At 47.6% G+C, this 17,364-nt stretch overlaps 1 protein-coding gene across 14 annotated transcripts in view; it reads right to left on the bottom strand.

Annotated features, from left to right (window-relative positions):
• KCNMA1 (potassium calcium-activated channel subfamily M alpha 1) overlaps window positions 1–17,364 on the bottom strand; it is a 725,195-nt gene that overhangs the window by 524,349 nt on the left and 183,482 nt on the right. For all 14 annotated transcript variants that reach the window (XM_090278265.1, XM_090278262.1, XM_090278261.1 and 11 more), the window contains exon 2: window positions 2,454–2,615. In XM_090278265.1, the coding sequence (XP_090134391.1) occupies window positions 2,454–2,615 (162 nt within the window). The remainder of the gene's footprint in view (window positions 1–2,453; window positions 2,616–17,364) is intronic.

The following is a 17,364-nucleotide window of genomic DNA, read 5'->3' on the forward strand; positions in this document are numbered from 1 at the left end:
AGCTCCCCACCTCACCAATTCGGTCTCCATTTGTCCACCAGCTCTCTGCACAACCACCAATCATGATACCCTACTTTCAAAATCCCCTTTCCTACAAAACTCTGTCCAAACTCTTTTGCTTGGCATTTGAAGAGCAGACAAGCTATCTCCAGCACACCCAGGCTTACTTCCCCTTGGGTGCCTTTGCCTCGGTCCATCAATGCAGTGGTCCTTCTCCATTCCTACTCTTCCTCACTCTTAAACAATTTCCTCTGCCTTGATGCTCAAGATCCTAACTCACATCTCAAAGCTCAATTCAAATGCTCTCTGTTTTATTAGGCATTCTTCTCAGCTTCTGGCCCACAAAGTGGTCCCTTTCTTGTTTTCAAGCTCAGGTACATTTTTATTTTTTATATCACAAGCATGTGCTGGGCCCATCTTGAAATGGAAGTTTCAGCTCATAGGCTTTTCTCCCTATGATGGCTTTCCTGAACCCCCCAAACTCCCCATATTCAGCTCCCCACCCCAACACACACTCACACCATGCTTGTACTCCTAGCATTTTTCCAGACATTCTTTCAATAACTTCTATCCATGGTGCAATGGAATCAGGATCATGCCTTGTTTTCCATGGGGCTGAAAAGAATAACTGGCCTAGAGTTAATGCTCGGTAACTCTTGGATGATACTGCTGAAAATAATCAGAACTGTCTACAGTAGCCACATGGAAGCCATGGGGGTTGCACATCTGTGTAACCAAACTGTCTGGGGCTTCTCATCCACCATCACCACCTTACATATAGAAGGCACTGCCTCCATTCGTCCCACATCAATGCCCAGACCCAGAATTTGGCCCCTTTAAGATTCACATGTGGAATCTACACATAAACAAGCACAAAAGATCAATGGAGATTCTATTAGCCACTTGGGCAGGGAGGCGGGGGAGACAAGGATGGTGGTTACACAGCACAGCCCACAGCAATGCCACCTCCACTATCTCATCAGACAACCAGTGCTGCCCAGTTTTTCCTGGCCCCACCAACCTGGATAGTCCCCTCTCTATCTTCCTCCAGCAGCAACTGTCCTCATCAGCTTCTCTCCACTCTTCCTCCAAAATCTCAACTTTAAATATCTCCCCTTTCTGTTTTGCTACCAATTAACATCAGCCACAGCGTCATAACCAGACTCTTAGAAGACTCAGTTCATGATGGGTTCCTCGGATAACAGAACCCCATTCTCCTTGAAAGTGTTTGACCACCAACTTCATGACTCAAGCATAGCATTCGGTGTCTTACTCTTTCCTTCAAGCTGTCTATAAGATATTTTTCCCCAAACATGTAGTAGAGTTCTCCCCAGGAAGGATTCTGATGGTACTGTTTTCACCACCTCCCTAAATCTACAGTCACCACCTCACTGAGTTTTTGCCATGGAATGTCGAAGGTGATAATATCTATTCTCCAGTGTCCCTGCCTGATCTTTGATCCATTCATCTGTCAGGAAGTTCCCATTCATTCTATGAGCCAAATGACTTTTGACCAAGCTCCAGCTTCAGGCCCAAGAAGAGCACCCTATACAAAACAGCTTTCAGAATTAGAATAAAAAATTATTTGGAATGCAAATTCTTCTCAGAAAAACTCCTGACCCAGAGCAGACCCAAGAAAGCCAGTGGGCAGGGCTATCCCAAAGAAAGGATCTACATGTGTCAGGAGCATGGCCTGGTTAGTGACCAATTGTGTTTGTGTGTCTAAGGACCTTTCCTGTCTTTGTATTGAAAGACTCATGTCCATGGTAACCCTCAGTCCCAGGCAAACTGTCATGATTGGTGACTGCAGGCTTGACCCACCTATGATCCTTGCTAAGAACCAGAAGATCATGAGGCCAGTCAATGAAGACAAGCTCCATACAAGCAGGTCAGAGAGAAAGCAAGAAGTACCCTGAGAAGGGACAGGATAATCCCTTACTGAAGACAGGGCAGGAAATAGCCTCATCAGAAATAAGGTCACAGGAGCAATGCTTGAAGCACAGGGACAGAGAGCCTCAGGTGAGTTGCCAATGAGTTTCACCCAGCATGGCTGAGGATGTCCACCAGGGGCCAGATCCAGATCACACAAGGCAGGAGGTTAGGAAACTTCCCCAAAGGGGCTCTCTGCTTAGTCAGAGGACAACAATAACATCCCCAGAAGGTCAGCAAACACACACACACACACACACACACACACACACACTCAGAACTCCCTGGTCCCTCACCAACAAACCCTCTGGGTCCCAGATGATAGCCCACATTGCAAACCATTGGCTTAGATGTGCATGAAACCAGCCTGTCCTCCATGACCATACATAAGTGCTCCCTGTTAATCCTGCCTCCCAATAGCCAGTAGCCTGGAGAAGACCCCACGAAAATCACATCCCTATAAACAAAGCGATCGTGGACCAGACAGCAGGCATCCTCATGTGAGGAGGAAGTCGAGGACTTACCAGGACTCTGCCAGTCAGTGTCTGGGCAGATATCATCACCCCTGCCCAGTCCTTCACAGAAGTCATCCAGCCGACCTCAGCTGCCACTGCCTCCTCTTTTTCATCCACTGGCTTGAGAGTGCCATCAGCCTGGCTGGAGCCATTGTTAATCTTCTGGGCCTCCTGGCAACAGAGAGAACAAGGGTTGAGACATAGGAACGAAGTGCTTTTTAAAAACACAACCTACCCCCCAAAATCAAAGGGTCCTTGGGTAAGGTAGGAACTGGCTTGAAGGTACAGGGTCAGGAAAGAAAGAATAGGTATGGCTTTAATCAGTTTTTTATATCTTTTTAAAAAGAATATTTCCTTTATTTCTTCTTAAAATATCTTTGTGAAAGAAAGAATGAGAAAAATCAAAAAACTCCAGAGAAAAAGTGTCTTGATTAGGGTCTCCACCTGTCCAGCCTTCAAGCCCTTCTCAGAGGAGTGCCCAATCCTTTCCTTAAGGAAACCCCCATCTCCTCACCTCCCTCCGTGTGGTTCAAAGGGTACTGACCCACGCTGGCTCCAGGAATGGGGGCTGGTCTATCATGTCATTCCATCCCCCTGGTAACAGTGACTGGGCCACAGGTGGTCATGTGACATGCACCAACCCAATACAACTCAAGCCCGGGACTTTTGCCAGAAAGAGTAGGAAAGGTAATCCTTCCTTGAGAATGAAGGCAGCACAGAGAAAAGCAGGAGGCATGAGGAAATGCTAAACACCTGAATCCAGCTGTGCCTGAAATCCACCCCAGACCTTTCCAGTTACAGGGGACAAGAAATTACCTTTCTTGGCCTAAAATGTGCTTGAGGAAACAAGGCTCACATCATCAGATAACTGAGCCCCTTGGGAGGGCCTTAAACTGAATTCTTCTGTACACAATGTGCCCTCTCTTCCCACAAATACTCTTCTCCCACAAAGGTCACAGCTTGCTCCCTCTCTACCCTCAAGTCTTTGCTTAAATATTACTATTTCAGTGACGTCTTCTCTGGCCACCCTGTTAAAATTGTAACCCTCCCTTCCAACAAAAGTGTGCTTTATTTTTCTCCATAACATTTAAAACCTCTTATATACTCTATAATTCACTTATTTCATTTACTGTCTGCCTCCCCCCACTGCTGTATCCTGAGTGCCTAGAATACAGCTGGCGCAATAAACAAGAATTAATGAATGAGTGAGTGAATGAGTAAATGAATGAATGAATACAGTTATGAGTATCAGCCCTTCATTGACTATAGAACCTGGGCCTAGAGCTGTCAAATAAAATACAAGACAGGCAGAGAAATTTAAACTTCAGATAAACAACAAATAAATTTTTAGTATAAGTATGGTCCCAAATACTGCACAGAACATACTTATACTAAAAGTGTATCCATTAGTTATCTAAAATTTAAATTTAACTGAGCTGGCCCCTTACTCAAAAACCCACTAAGATTTCTTTTTTTTTTTTTTTTTTTTTTTGTGGCAAAATATGGATGTTTTCAAATATGCCAGCCCAATTATGTTAATCATTTAAAACACTAGAATTAATTTCCAAAGCAAACTGACCCTGGGAATCATTGTGAATTGGAGTGAGGGGGGAAAACCAAATGCAGAGGTAAAGATCTTTGTCTGCAGTGAGTGAGGGTGGGGCAGTGAGGAAAGGAGAGCTGGGAGTCTGGATGAGTCATCCTCTAGGGGACCTGCAGGCTGGCAGGAAGCTACTCCTGACGCCTACTTCTACCCCTCCGGCCACCCCAGGGTCAGGGGAACTGGGCAGAGAAAAGCAGCACCAGCAACATAGGATGCTCATGTTTTATTTCCAAGTATGTTGGGCCCCAGGGAGCTAGCACAGTCCAAAAGGAAGCCAGAAGAGGGGGTGGGGTGGGTATATTTGGGGGCCACCTGCTAACTACTGCCCGAGCTACCTAAGGCCAGTTTCAGTGCCCTAGTAGGACCCCAAGTCTCGGCCATGTAAAGACTCTGCATAGTTGGGTATCCTGGAAGAGGACACCCTGATGTAGGGTCAGCCTTAGTAACTAAAGGTGCAGATTCAGCTCTCCTGCCTCTGGGGGACCTGCCCTGCAAGATGGGCCAATATTACCCTTCCACAACCACAGTGGGGATTAAACAGTACCCCAGGGCACTTTATACACATTCAGCTTAATTAGTCCCACAGCCTCCCGCCTCTCCTCCAGCCACTGACGCTCTAGCAGTTGTTCTCAAACCTGAGGGGGCATCAGAACCACTGGGAGGGCTTGTTAACCCGGGAGTCTGGGCCCCACCCCACTACGTGTATTTCTAACAAGTTCCCAGGTGACACCGATGCTGCTGGTCCAGGAGCCGCACTTCGAGAACCACTGCTCCTAATGATCCTGGCGTGGCTTGATCATCCCTGCTATTATCTGAAACAGGACATGAATCTTAACATCCAGCCCTTTCCCAGCCTCTCTTCACCCAGGCCCAGAACTGCCTGCTTCTTCCAGAACTAGAGAACCTGGAGTGGACAGGGATGAGATGGGACAGGGAGATAGCCCTCAAATCAGAGGCTTCTGTGTTTTCTCTTGAGCAGTGCTGCCCTGGGACATTTCAGAGCTGGTCCAGGGCCACAACCATGGGTGCATGAAGGGCTAGCTCTCTGCTCTCAATTCCTGAGGCTCAGGCTTCTACCACCTGGCAGACCCTGGAGGAGGGAGTTGGCATGAAAAGGGCTGGGAGGCAGGAAGTCCTCTCCAATCACAGTGGTTTCAATGCATTAATAATTCACAGCACAAGCGGTGTATGGCAGATAATGCTCTCTTGCCAGCCCTCTTACCTATTGTTTTACAAGGCATTCATTATTTTAATTACTTTATGATAGGCAAAGAAAAACAGACAAAAGGGAGATAATGCCCTTGTTATTATTTGCTTACACTGGATGTTTTGAGCTTAATTACATGGTGGGAGGCAGGGCTGGGAGAGTGGCAGGGAGAGGAGGAGGCTAGAGCTCTACAAAGTCTGGTGCCACAGGCCAGAGGAGTGCTCCTCATCTCAAATCTGGTAAGTTGCTTACACAGTGATTATTTGAGAAGAAAACTACTCTTAAAAATGTAAATCAGATCACGTGACTACCACGCTGACACCCTTTTGTGGCTTCTTGTCCCGCTCGCAGGACGTCATAGACTCACATAGTGCAACCCACCCAATCCGTCCCATTCCTGCCATCATCCTACGGGTCTCCCACTCTCTCACTCACTCCAGCTGCATCTGCCTCCTTGGGTTGCTAGAATGTTCCAGGCCCACTTCCGTCTCAGGGATGATTGCACTGGCTGCTCCGACTGCCCAGATGGCCACATGTTTGCTCTCTCGCCTTGCTCGGGCCACTGATACCTTATTAGTGAGCACTTCCCTGCCCACCCCACTGAAAATGACAGCCACCCCACCCTGATCACTCCCCATCCATGCTCTGTGCCTCCTCAGAGCATTTATACCACTGTCTGGAAGCCTGCATACTTCAACCATCATTTATCGCCTGGAAGCTCCATGAAAGAAAAAATTGTTTTGTCTTGCTCTCTGCTGTATCCTCAACGTGGACACATTATGAGCTCAGAGTAAGCACCTGACACATCTAAGTGAACGGCAGGTAGGAAAGGAGGGAAGGAGAGAAGGAAGGAGAGCTGCAGCAAATGGGAGTCAATTCTCAGCATGCACAACACCTAGAGTCGTCGGCAGCCGTCCGTCTCGAGAGACGATGGTGTAGCTTCCCAAGAGTCCATCTGCACCGCCGAGAATGGCTGTGCAGTCCGACTCGGGAGTGACACGGTATCTGTCTCCTCCCGTGTTGAATCGACATCTTACGATGACGCTGGAGTGTCCTCTCCAGTGAAGCTGAAGCTACAGAGCCTGGGCAGGGTGATATGGAGGGTCTGCTGTTGCCCATGCAGCAGACCCCCCCTCTCTTCGCAGCTGAAGGGTCCAAGGGAAAGACGGGGTCGATACAGCTTGGCTTCAGGTGCGCCGCAGGAGTTGCCGGTGTTGACTACAACGTCGAACCGCCTTAGGGACTCCGGCTCCGGATTTTCTGTCGGGGTTTACTCCCTTAGCCTTTCCCCTGAAGAGGTATGCCGCAAGGCAGCGGAGGTTTTTTGGAGTCAGAGTTTTCCTTCTCTGATGTACCCTGACTGGAAGATCGAACCAGCGACACTTAGCTCGCAGGCCGACGCTCAATCCACTGAGCCAAACCAACACCTAGAATAGATATGATTATTAATAAATAATAATGATAATAATAGCATTGGCCACCGCTTTGAGCATCATCATAGTACCTCTATGAGGTAGGTACAAGCACACTCATTTGCAGATGAGGGGTTAAGTAGCTGGCCCAGGAAAACTCAGGCAGAATTTAAACCCAGTTGTCTGACACCAAAAAAGAGACAAGTACCTGTCCTGACATCCTCTCAGGGACAGTATGAGGACCACATGGGATAATGTGTGTGGAAGGATGATGGGCAGCTATAAAGTGCTGGTGAAAGCTTTATTATCATCTTAAGCACTCAATTCACCCCACACAATCTGGGTACTGCATGTACCACAGAGGCCCTTCTTCAAGGTCACTGTGCCTTGAGAGGGTGGTTAAATCAAGGACAGAAGGAACATAGCTTCTTTCTCAGCCAAGAACAAGCTCAGAAACATAAATCATCCTTCATGAAACAGAGCATCAAATTGGAAGTGGGCATGGCTAGGAAGCCCTCCTGCTGAACACTGAGGTTCTCTCCACAGTTGCCAGTGAAGAAGATTCAGCTTCCCTGGGTGCTGTCCATATTCTCGGGGGCTGTGACACACACCCACTCTGGCCAGCAGTCCTGAGGGTCTGAAAGGAATGGCCTCCCCAATCCCTCTGGGACAGAATAAGGACCGGGAAAGTCTCTGAAAGTCGATGCCTGAACCCTCTGTTCAGGGCCTTGGCACCACAGAACACTTCCTGGGTACTTGACGTCCAGAGGGTTGTGAGGGAAGAAAGGACCCAGGAAATCTCCATCTGTCCTCTCCTTGTCTCGCAGGTCCACTTTGTCTTTAAATTTCCCTGTTCAACATCACAAGCCATTTCCCCTGAGCCTACATTGATGGATTCTGCTTCTGAGTTACTCCTTCTATCTGCCTGCAACCCCCACTGTCATTCCATCCGCCAACAGCCTCCACCTCCTCTCCTTGCCCCCTTTCATCTGCCAAAACTGACCCAGCAGCCCTGCATGTGGCTACTTACTACAGAGAAGAAGGAGCCTTTCTCTCCTATTAGAGGGATGGTGGCAGATGGAAGAACTCTGGGCTGAAAGGTAGGGCCTGCACTCTAGCCCTGGCTCTGCCAGGAACAGGCTGTGTGGCCTTGGCCAGTCACCTAACCTCTCTGACTAAGTCCTCACCTGGGAAATGAGAGAACACAGTGGGTTAAACCCAGAGCTTTCTTTTTCTTGGAGCCCAGTATGTGTGTTCTGTGCGTTAAGGCTTACCAAAAGAGGGCAGAAAAGGCAAGGTCCCAGGCTCCCATGAAATCAAAGCATCTCTACATTGCACAGTCTCCACCTGTTAAAGGTTTTGTGCTAGACTGCTTCTGCATGAAGGGGTTTTCTGTGGAAAAAAGAAGTTTGAAATCCACGGAGTAAAAATCCATAGGCCCATTTCAGCTTTTAGAAGATGCTTTATTTCATGGCAATGATTATGACTTTCTGTGGCAGTTCGGCCTAAGAAATGCCTGAATTTCAATATCTACAAACCCACTGAGTTTCCAGTGCCTCCATGTGGGGTCATTGTCCTGGTCCCTCTGCCCCGGGTCTTCCCTGGGCCTAAATGCTGGGGAAAAGTCTCCCAAACATCCCCACTCCTGCCAAACAGGCCGAGAGGAGATGCCCCTGGTAGCCCCTTGCACGTCCTGGACGGGTGGCCCAGTCATGGCATCCTCCCAGGTACCCATAATCCTGCATATTAGGGATTAGGCTGATTACCTTAAGCGGCTCAAGCAAATAAAGCATAATATGGGCACCATCAGCTGGGGTTTTCATGTGAGAGTTCTGCGACTGGAGAGGAGAGAGGAGGTAATCGCTCTGACTCCCAGGGGCAGGGGGAAGGGGGCAGCAAGGGAGTTGGGCCCTAGCCAGAGCTGGTGGGAGGCGGTGACACAGTTGGCCTCTGACCTTGGGAAGTTCCAGTTATCCAACCTCTCCCTGTCAGGGCAGAGCCTCCCCTGCACCTTGCAGCCTCCCCATCGCAGGGGGCACCACATTTGCACCAGATGAACTCACCCAGCAGCTACCGCCATGTTTGCTAACTACGGGCTACACCCCCAGGAAAGGCCACAAGATCTTAAAAAGGAGCTCAGAGAAAGCTATTCATTCTGGGATGTCGGAAAACTACCTGAGTTTATTGGGTCTCGTAAGATACTTCACCATCACAGGCTTCATAAGGTTCCCACTGCTAGGAGCTCCCTGAGCTGTGTGTGAACAACTGCTTTTTGTCAGTCTTAGGGAAAAAAAAAAAGGTTACAGCAGAAAAAGGCCAGCTGACCTTTAACAAGTAGGCTACCATCCTTGTGCCTCAGGTTTCCTTGTCTCAAATTCAAAGGGGCTGTGTAAACACTCCCCAGGGCTCTGTCTGGCCTGACCTTGAGGTCTGGATTGTGAGTCCCTCACTAACACATGTCTGGCAGTGTGAAATGCTCAGGGAGGGCAGTGCACCGATGGGCCATGATCTCTACTTGGTGGTTTTACACCATCTTACTTAATCCTCACAACACGTCTGCCAAGGTAGGAAAGTTAGGAGGCCCACAGAGGTGGGGTAATTTCCAAGATCACTCATCTTGTAAGTGACACAGCTGAAATTTAAATCCAGTCTAGTCTAAGACTAAAGGTCATGTTTTTCTTCTATCCCTTATAGCCTTGGGATAGACAAAAGTACAAGGAAGAGATGGAATCTCCTTTGAAGTGCTGCTTATTACTACTATTCCACTGAAACAATCATCTTATATCCTATGGGCTTCTAAATAACAAAATTTTGTAGTATAGACATCTAATCTGGATAACCTGGAATAGCTAAGGAGTTGGAGAAATGGAGGGGGTTCCAACCTGGGAGTTGAATGACCCATCAGACATAATATTCCATGGTGAAATGTCTTCTCAAGTGGCCACATTTGCTGCCTAAAATTAGTAAGTCAAATCCACACCTTCAGAACTAATACATACGTCTCGGTGAATATATCACATTTACAAAATAATCATTTTCTCATCCTTCGATGAGCTTAATACAATGGGAACATAAAAGTGACAGTCCAGACAGAGTTCACTATCAGGACCTTAAGAGAATTGACATTGGATTAGCAGAGATCTCAGCTCTGCTCCCTCAGCCAGAGTGACCTGGGCTGGGTCCATGTCAGCCTGTTCACCTAGTGGCTTTGCTGTTTGTCTGACCTGCCAGCAGAGAACAGCTTAGGAACCCCCTAGACAGGAAAACCAGCACAGTGGCCAGTCGGAAGACAAAAAATCCCATTCGTTTCTCAGTTAAGAAATAACTAGTAATCATACCAGGCAAGTCTGAGGCAGGGCCAGAAGTTCAGATGGATTAATAATGGATGTAATTTTCTGAATGCCTTATGTTATCTTGGCTAATCCTGCTAACAATACTGAAAGTTAGGCACTATTATCACCATTTTGAAGGTTAGCAACTGAGGCACTGAGCTGACTGAAGATCTATGGTTAGCACCATGGCCCTCACAAATTTCACTGAGGCCCTATGAGCTCGATACCAATCTCTTACCTTTTGGAAGAATCTTATGTTTTATGGAATGCAATTTAGCATGACTTCTTGTCTCAAGGAAAGCACTCAAACCCCTTCAAATAATGTTGTCTTTAAAAAAGATGAGATGAATCTCAGTCACAGAGCCGTTGAGGTCAGATCTGCGAGTGACCTTACAACTTGTGCAGTTCCAATTCCCTTCCTTCAGAAAGGAAGAGCCTACAGTCACAGAAGGGTAGAAACACAGCTTGTTCATACAAGAGACTGTAGAGCCCCACCAGGCTGAGAGATGGCATGAGGAGAGGCGGAAGCAAGTCACTCCATTTCATCCTAAACTCAGTTTTCTCATTGGAAAAGTAGGCTTACAAATACCTTCCCCCAAGAGTACTTGTCAGGGTCAACCATGATGATGAATGCAAAGCCCTTTGATGAGGGCCCAGTAAATAGCAGTTACTATTAGCTAAGTGCCAGACTATGTACTTATATGACCTTGAACAACAACCTGCCCAAGATCCCCAGCTAATAAACAGCTGCTTAGGATGTGACTCCCTATTTTCCAAACAGCAAACTTGATCCCTCTTCACTTCACCAAAGTGGAGGCCTAATCTGGTTTCTGGTCAAAACAGACTAGATATGGATAACTAAGACCTACAGAAAATCCAAAACCCTCATTTTCATAAAAGCAAGCAGAAATTTCCATGCCATGGCCAAGTTAACTTTTATGACTCAAGTTAGTGGAGAAAAAGGGAAACTGAGTCAAAACAAGGATGTGACTATGGTTAAGGAACAACTGAATGCTGCCCAAAGATGAGTTTAGATGCTTGAGAGATCATCTGATCTGGTCAAAGGTGATGGGCTCTTCCTCTCTCCCACCTCCTCCAAACTCCTGAAAAGCAGCCCAGGATAATGTGGAAATGTCCCCACTTCCAAAAAGCAATTGCTAAGAGAGGATGGCAGTGGAAGGGTCAAGAGGGGAGAAGCAAAAGAAAGAAGGAAACCCACTGACACCTGTGAATCAGGAAGAGGATCCGGGCTGGGTAGGGTCTTACTCTCCACAGCAAAGGATGGTGCAAGAAATGCTCACCAGCCCTCTGGACCTGTGGTTCCTGAGTTTTGGGCCATGCAGCAGCACTGCTCCAGAATGGAGTTCGGAAAGAAAAGCAGCAGCACAGTGTAATGTATGTGTGTCAGTGAGAGATGGCCAACACTCCTCTCCAGGGAAAAACTGTCCTTTTATTTGACATTATGTCATCATTCCTTTGTTGGGTAAGAATATGCCTTTTTAATGAAATGACAATGATGATAGAGCTGATATTTGACAGTTTCTTCTTTATGTCCATGCTTGTCAGTCTCTATGTTTGCTTTTTAAAGTTTAATTGGGTATCTCATGGAAAGTCTAGGAATAACTCACCTAAGCCCTCACTCTGCAGAAGGGAAATTAAGGCCCAGAGAGGCCATGCTCATAGTGGCCAGACACCACTATATGGACCTCAGGGTATGTCTGTCATATCAATCACAGATAGCCTGGGGGCCAGGAAAGGTGGAGTGACAAAGACAAGGTCCCTCAGGACTGGCAGAGAGCAGGAGAGAAAGAAGTGCATCAGTTTCCAGGGCTCAGGGGCATTCCAAAGGCTCCTGAGCACCCAGCCTCACTCAGGGTCCTGAAGCCCGCCGCCACTACAGCAGGAAATGTACACATCTCCCCGCAAACAGTGCAATTGTTGCCATGGCCAGAAACCATCATTCAGGGGCACATGAGGAGAGAGAATTAACCAACAGACAACAGATGGGATGAATTGCCTGTGGTTGAATACTGCCATCCAAGTCAACAGACAGAAGCAACATGGAATAACAAGGTGACTTGTGAACAATCTAAGTTACAGCCCAATTTCCCAAATGAAACAGATCACTTTTATCCCTCATGGCTGCAGTTTCCTCATAATGTTTACCACTCCCTGGCCTTACACATGGGTGTGCTTATTCTCCATCAGTCTCCACTGGAGTGTAATATAAGCTCCAGGGGGCATTTGGCCCATTTGCTCACTGCATATCCTCAGAGCCTAGAACACTGCCTAACACCTAGTAGGGACTTCCTAGTGTGCTAAAGGATGACGGAACAAATGCTGGGTTTTGTTTTTCTTTTTTCCTGCTCACTTTTCACTCTGCTCATATTTTCTGGAATCTCAAAATGCTCCCCAGTCCCTACCATCCACCGTACAGAACTCAAAATCCTCCTGGCCTGGTCTTGGGGCCTGCAGTCTACCCTCCCCCTTTCTCACAGAGCCTGCTCTCCCCCGAGAGTCCTCTGATGTGACTCGGTCCTCCACAACTTGGTGCCAGCTTCTCCTGTTCCTAGAACACCCTCTCCATTGCTCTCTACACATCTTTACCTCCTTAATCAAATCTCAGGGGTCCACTGAAGTCCTCTCTCTGCCCTAACTCCAGTGCCCCACTCAGCATTGGGCAGGCACCAGCATACAGCCCTAGCTGTCTTTTATCCATGCATGCCATATTGCCCCAATTAGCCTGAAAGCCCCTTGAAGTCAATGGCCCATTTTCTTTAATACCCAGTGTTTGGCATGCAGCAAGTGACTTCAAAACTGCATCTTGAAGGACATGTCATATTTGGAAAGGAGGGGAGAGGGAATTGATCCAATATGAACAAAATGATGGACTTGTGACAGTGTGAGGTGTGTGCAGGGAGGAACTAGGGGAGCAGTGTGGCTGGTATGAGTGATAAGGGGAGGCTGATTGAGTAAGTTAAAACTCTGCTCACTGGGCACTGGAAAAGCAACCCTTTCCTGGGTGCCGCCAATATCCTGGCTAAACCAGACAGGTTTCCATGATTTGAAGCTTGAACTGAGTGCTGGCTCCCAAACTGCTGTTCTTCACTGCACGCGTTCAAACGCAAACACCAAATCAGACGTCGTGGGGCTTCTGAGGGGCACATGCCTCACCAGGCACATCAGTCAAAAAAAAAAAAAAAAAAATGAATGTTCTTGTTTACAAAAGGATTTGTCCCATTCCAGGAAAATTTCCACCATGATTTAGGACCTGACCTAGTGAGCAATTAAAGACCTGACCGACTGAACATAGATGGGGTTTGGCTTCAGGTCAAAAGAGTTGTCGAAATTAGGTCACCCCACTGCCTTTCCCAATGACCCCCATTCTGGAAACCATTGCTTAGCAAGTCAGAGACCTCAGGAGGCAGAAAAATGGCCAGGTTACCAAGCACACTGATGTGCTCAGAAGGAGCAGTGTCTGTGGCCACCCAACATGGGGGCCCAGGTTCTGATTTCAGGGGCTCCACGGGGCTGCCTATCTCCCTGTGCCCGGATTCTGTACCTGCCCCCTCAGGAGGCCAGGCTCAAATCCCAAACCTCTGCAGCCTCCTATGCACCTGCGTTCCCGCCATTCTAGTCTGTGTCTCAGTTTCCAACACAGCAGCCAAATACAAGAGTCTGGGCTGGCTGTTAATGTGAAATAATAACAGTAATTAACAAATAGACTGGGGAGAGGGGAGGGGACTTCTAGTTCTATGGGGTTCAGATGACTGCTTCTCCTTCTCCTAGATTCCCTGAGGGGAGTTAGGAATGGCAAGCCCCCTGGTACTGCAAAGCCTCAGCCCTTTTCTTGGCACTCCTGGACTCATCAATCTCCCCTGTGTGGCCTGGGACCCCTCCAATCCTCGACGTTGGGGAGAGTCTAAGCAGCTGTGAGAACCTTCTTTCTCAAAGAGGGTTTTTCCAAAATTATATCAGGTTTCCTTCTACCCCAGCTCGTCAGTGGGGAGTCTTTTGCCTAACATGGTTGAGGAATGTCTTAGAAACTGGTGTGATTTCAGTCTGGCTTCAGATGAGGTTTTCCACCCAGACAGAGCACACTGAGTGTCTGGACATGTTGGCTCGCTAGCTCTGGTGCACCCACCCTTTCCCCGACTCCAGACCTCATTCAGGAGGGCACCCTTGACGAAGTGGCAGGTCCAGCCTGAAGATGAGGTCATATATAGAAAAACAAGCAAACACGAAGCTGAAGGTGCACACACTTGCATACACAGGGGCCTCCCTCCCTACAGCATCCCTCTCTTCCCCCCAGTTTTCTGAATTTGCAAATCTAGTTGCAATTCACCAATAATTGAAGAACAACAGTACAAATGTTGAAAGGCGCACACCCTTCTGCAAGAGAAGGCAAAGCCTTTCAGCCTCTCTCCCAATGCAGATTATTTCTCCATTCATGCCTGTTCAGACTAGCCTCCTTCCACAAATACAGACTTCTAACCAAAGGGGGGCCAAAGATCACTGTTAGAAAATGCAGTTTCCAAAAAGGTCTGTGAGCTGAATGTCAAGATTACTAATGAATTATTACTGACCTGCTGTTAGTTCTGCCACATCCTTGCTTGAGGACAAACACTCTCCCCTGGATGAAAAGAAATATCTTCTCCCTCCATTAGTGCTCCATCTCTTGGGCTGAGGTGGGCCACACCCGGTGGGGACCAGGAGGAAGGTAAGTTTTAAATCTCAGAAGTCTCTAGTTATGAGCATCTAACCACTGCAATGAGGGAAGAGCCCTGCAGGACAAGGGTCCTGTCTGCACGTTGTGGTCATCACCTGAGCCAGTCACCTGTGCACCCCATGTTTCCCTAACAACTGACTATCAGTCTGCCCCAAGCACTCATGGAGATGGAATCTCCTTTGTGTGGGCAGCTCTAGAAGAAAGGTCATATTGTTGCTTGAGTCCCCGGTCTTTGTTTTTCTTCATCTTCTGCAGCTGCTTTTCTGACCAAAAGCTGGGCAGAGATAGTCTTTACTAAGATTTCTTAGCAAACATCAATGTGAGAAACAAGCCACAGAGACAGGAAAGATAGGAAAGCTCCTGGCACTGCTGGTAACGCTCTGTTTCTTGACCCAATGGGCAGTTGCATGAATTTCCTTATGATAACTCACTATTTTGTACTTTCATATTTATATGTTTTTCAGTCGTCGTCGTCGGCAGCTGTCCGTCTCCAGAGACGATGGTGTAGCTTCTTAAGAGTCTATCTGCACCACCGAGAATGGCTGTGCAGTCCGACTCGGGAGTGACACGGTATCTGTCTCCTCCCGTGTTGAATCGACATCTTGCGATGACGCTGGAGTGTCCTCTCCAGTGAAGCTGAAGCTACAGAGCCTGGGCAGGGTGATATGGAGGGTCTGCTGTTGCCCATGCAGCAGACCCCCCCTCTCTTCGCAGCTGAAGGATCCAAGGGAAAGACGGAGTCAATACAGCTTGGCTTCAGGTGCGCCGCAGGAGTTGCCGGTGTTGACTACAACGTCAAACCGCCTTAGGGACTCCGGCTCCGGATTTTCTGTCGGGGTTTACTCCCTTAGCCTTTCCCCTGAAGAGGTATGCCGCAAGGCAGCGGAGGTTTTTTGGAGTCAGAGTTTTCCTTCTCTGATGTGCCCTGACTGGAAGATCGAACCAGCGACACTTAGCTCGCAGGCCGACGCTCAATCCACTGAGCCAAACCAGCCAGGGCTAATGTTTTTCAGTATATTTGTTTTATTTCACTATTTGTATAAAGACTTTTAAAATGTATCAGCCAAACTGTTCTTAAGGGACCCATCATCATCGCTCACATTTATTAAGTATCTTCTGGCACAGGACAATGAAAATAACCCTGTGTCTCAGCCCTGAACAATAGGACCAAGAACCAGAAAAAACCTCATTGAAAGTTATTGGTCTCCAGGCACAGCCAGGAGGAGCTAGGCACCAGCCAGAAAGAGGAATCGAAGCAGAGGTTAAAGGCAATTAGAAATAGTCATAGGATCAATGGGCTAGAAAACTGAAGGCTACTTGCTGATCCCTTGAGAGATCATGAAATGAGGGAGGCAGGGCCCTGGCCATCAGGGAAACAGTGAGCCTTCTGCTGCCCTGTCAGTCCACTCCTAAAGAGTTACTCATAATCTTGACACAGTCTGGGTTAAGGCATCAGGCACGTTAAGTAATCAGGAGTCTGAGTCAAGTTTCCAAACCAGCTCAGGAGCCCCGGGACCACCACTTCACCCTCAATAAGCCTCTCCTTATCACTCATTCCAGCCACACTGCCCCCCTAGTCCCTCCCTGCACACACCTCACACTGTCACAAGTCCATCATTTTGTTCATATTGGATCAATTTCCTCTCCCCTCCTTTCCAAATATGACATCTCCTTCAAGACGCAGTTTAAAAGCCACCTTCATCAGAAGCCTCTACAGAGTCCTTAATTAGAATGAACATCTCCTGGTGGTGTTCACTTAGCATTTCCTCTGTCTCCTCAGAATATTATTTGTTCCTCTAGTTATCAGTCCTCATTACCTTCAAGCACTGTGGATACATCCATTCACCCCTCCAGCTAATAATCTTGATATCAGAAGCTGGATCTTAATAGTTTTCATATCTATATAATATAATGAGGACTTTCCAGAAAAAGTCCAGCCATTGTTAATCTAATGAGAATGGTTTATGTGACATCAATCTAACCTGGCAGCCAAGGAGAGTGGACTAGAATGTGTATGTGTGAATGATGACAACTTCACTGCACTACTCAGTGGGGGCAGTAGATGCTGCTGAGTGAGCATGGGTACTGTGGAGCTGTCACGCTCAAAATGACTGAGTAGAGCAACAAATCTGCATCAAATTTTGCATTAAGCTTGAACAGTCCTCCGTGGAAACTATTCAGATGATTCATAAGGCCACAGCTATGGCAACTGGTGATTGGCAGCTTCATCACGACAACACGCCCACTCATGCATCACATCTCATGCAGAGTTTTTTAGCGAAACATCAAACCACCCAGGTGAGTCAGCCCCTCTACAGCCCAGGTTTAGCGCCCTGCGATTTCTGCCTTTTCCCAAAACTAGAATCACCTTTGAAAGGAAAGAGATTTCAGATGGTCTATGAGATTCAGGAAAATACAACAGGGTAGCTGATGGCAACTGGGAGAACTGTGTGAGTTCCCAGGGGCCTTCTTTGCAGGGGACTGAGACGTCATTGTCCTATGTACAATGTTTCTTGTATCTTTTTCAATAAATGTCTCTATTTTTCATATACGTGGCTGGATAGATCTGGATAGACCTCACATATATGTATATGTCGATTCAACACGGGAGGAGACAGATACCGTGTCACTCCCGAG

The sequence above is a fragment of the Furipterus horrens genome, unplaced genomic scaffold (assembly GCF_987537825.1).
Source record: "Furipterus horrens unplaced genomic scaffold, mFurHor1.1.pri manual_scaffold_5, whole genome shotgun sequence".
Lineage (NCBI taxonomy): Eukaryota > Metazoa > Chordata > Mammalia > Chiroptera > Furipteridae > Furipterus > Furipterus horrens.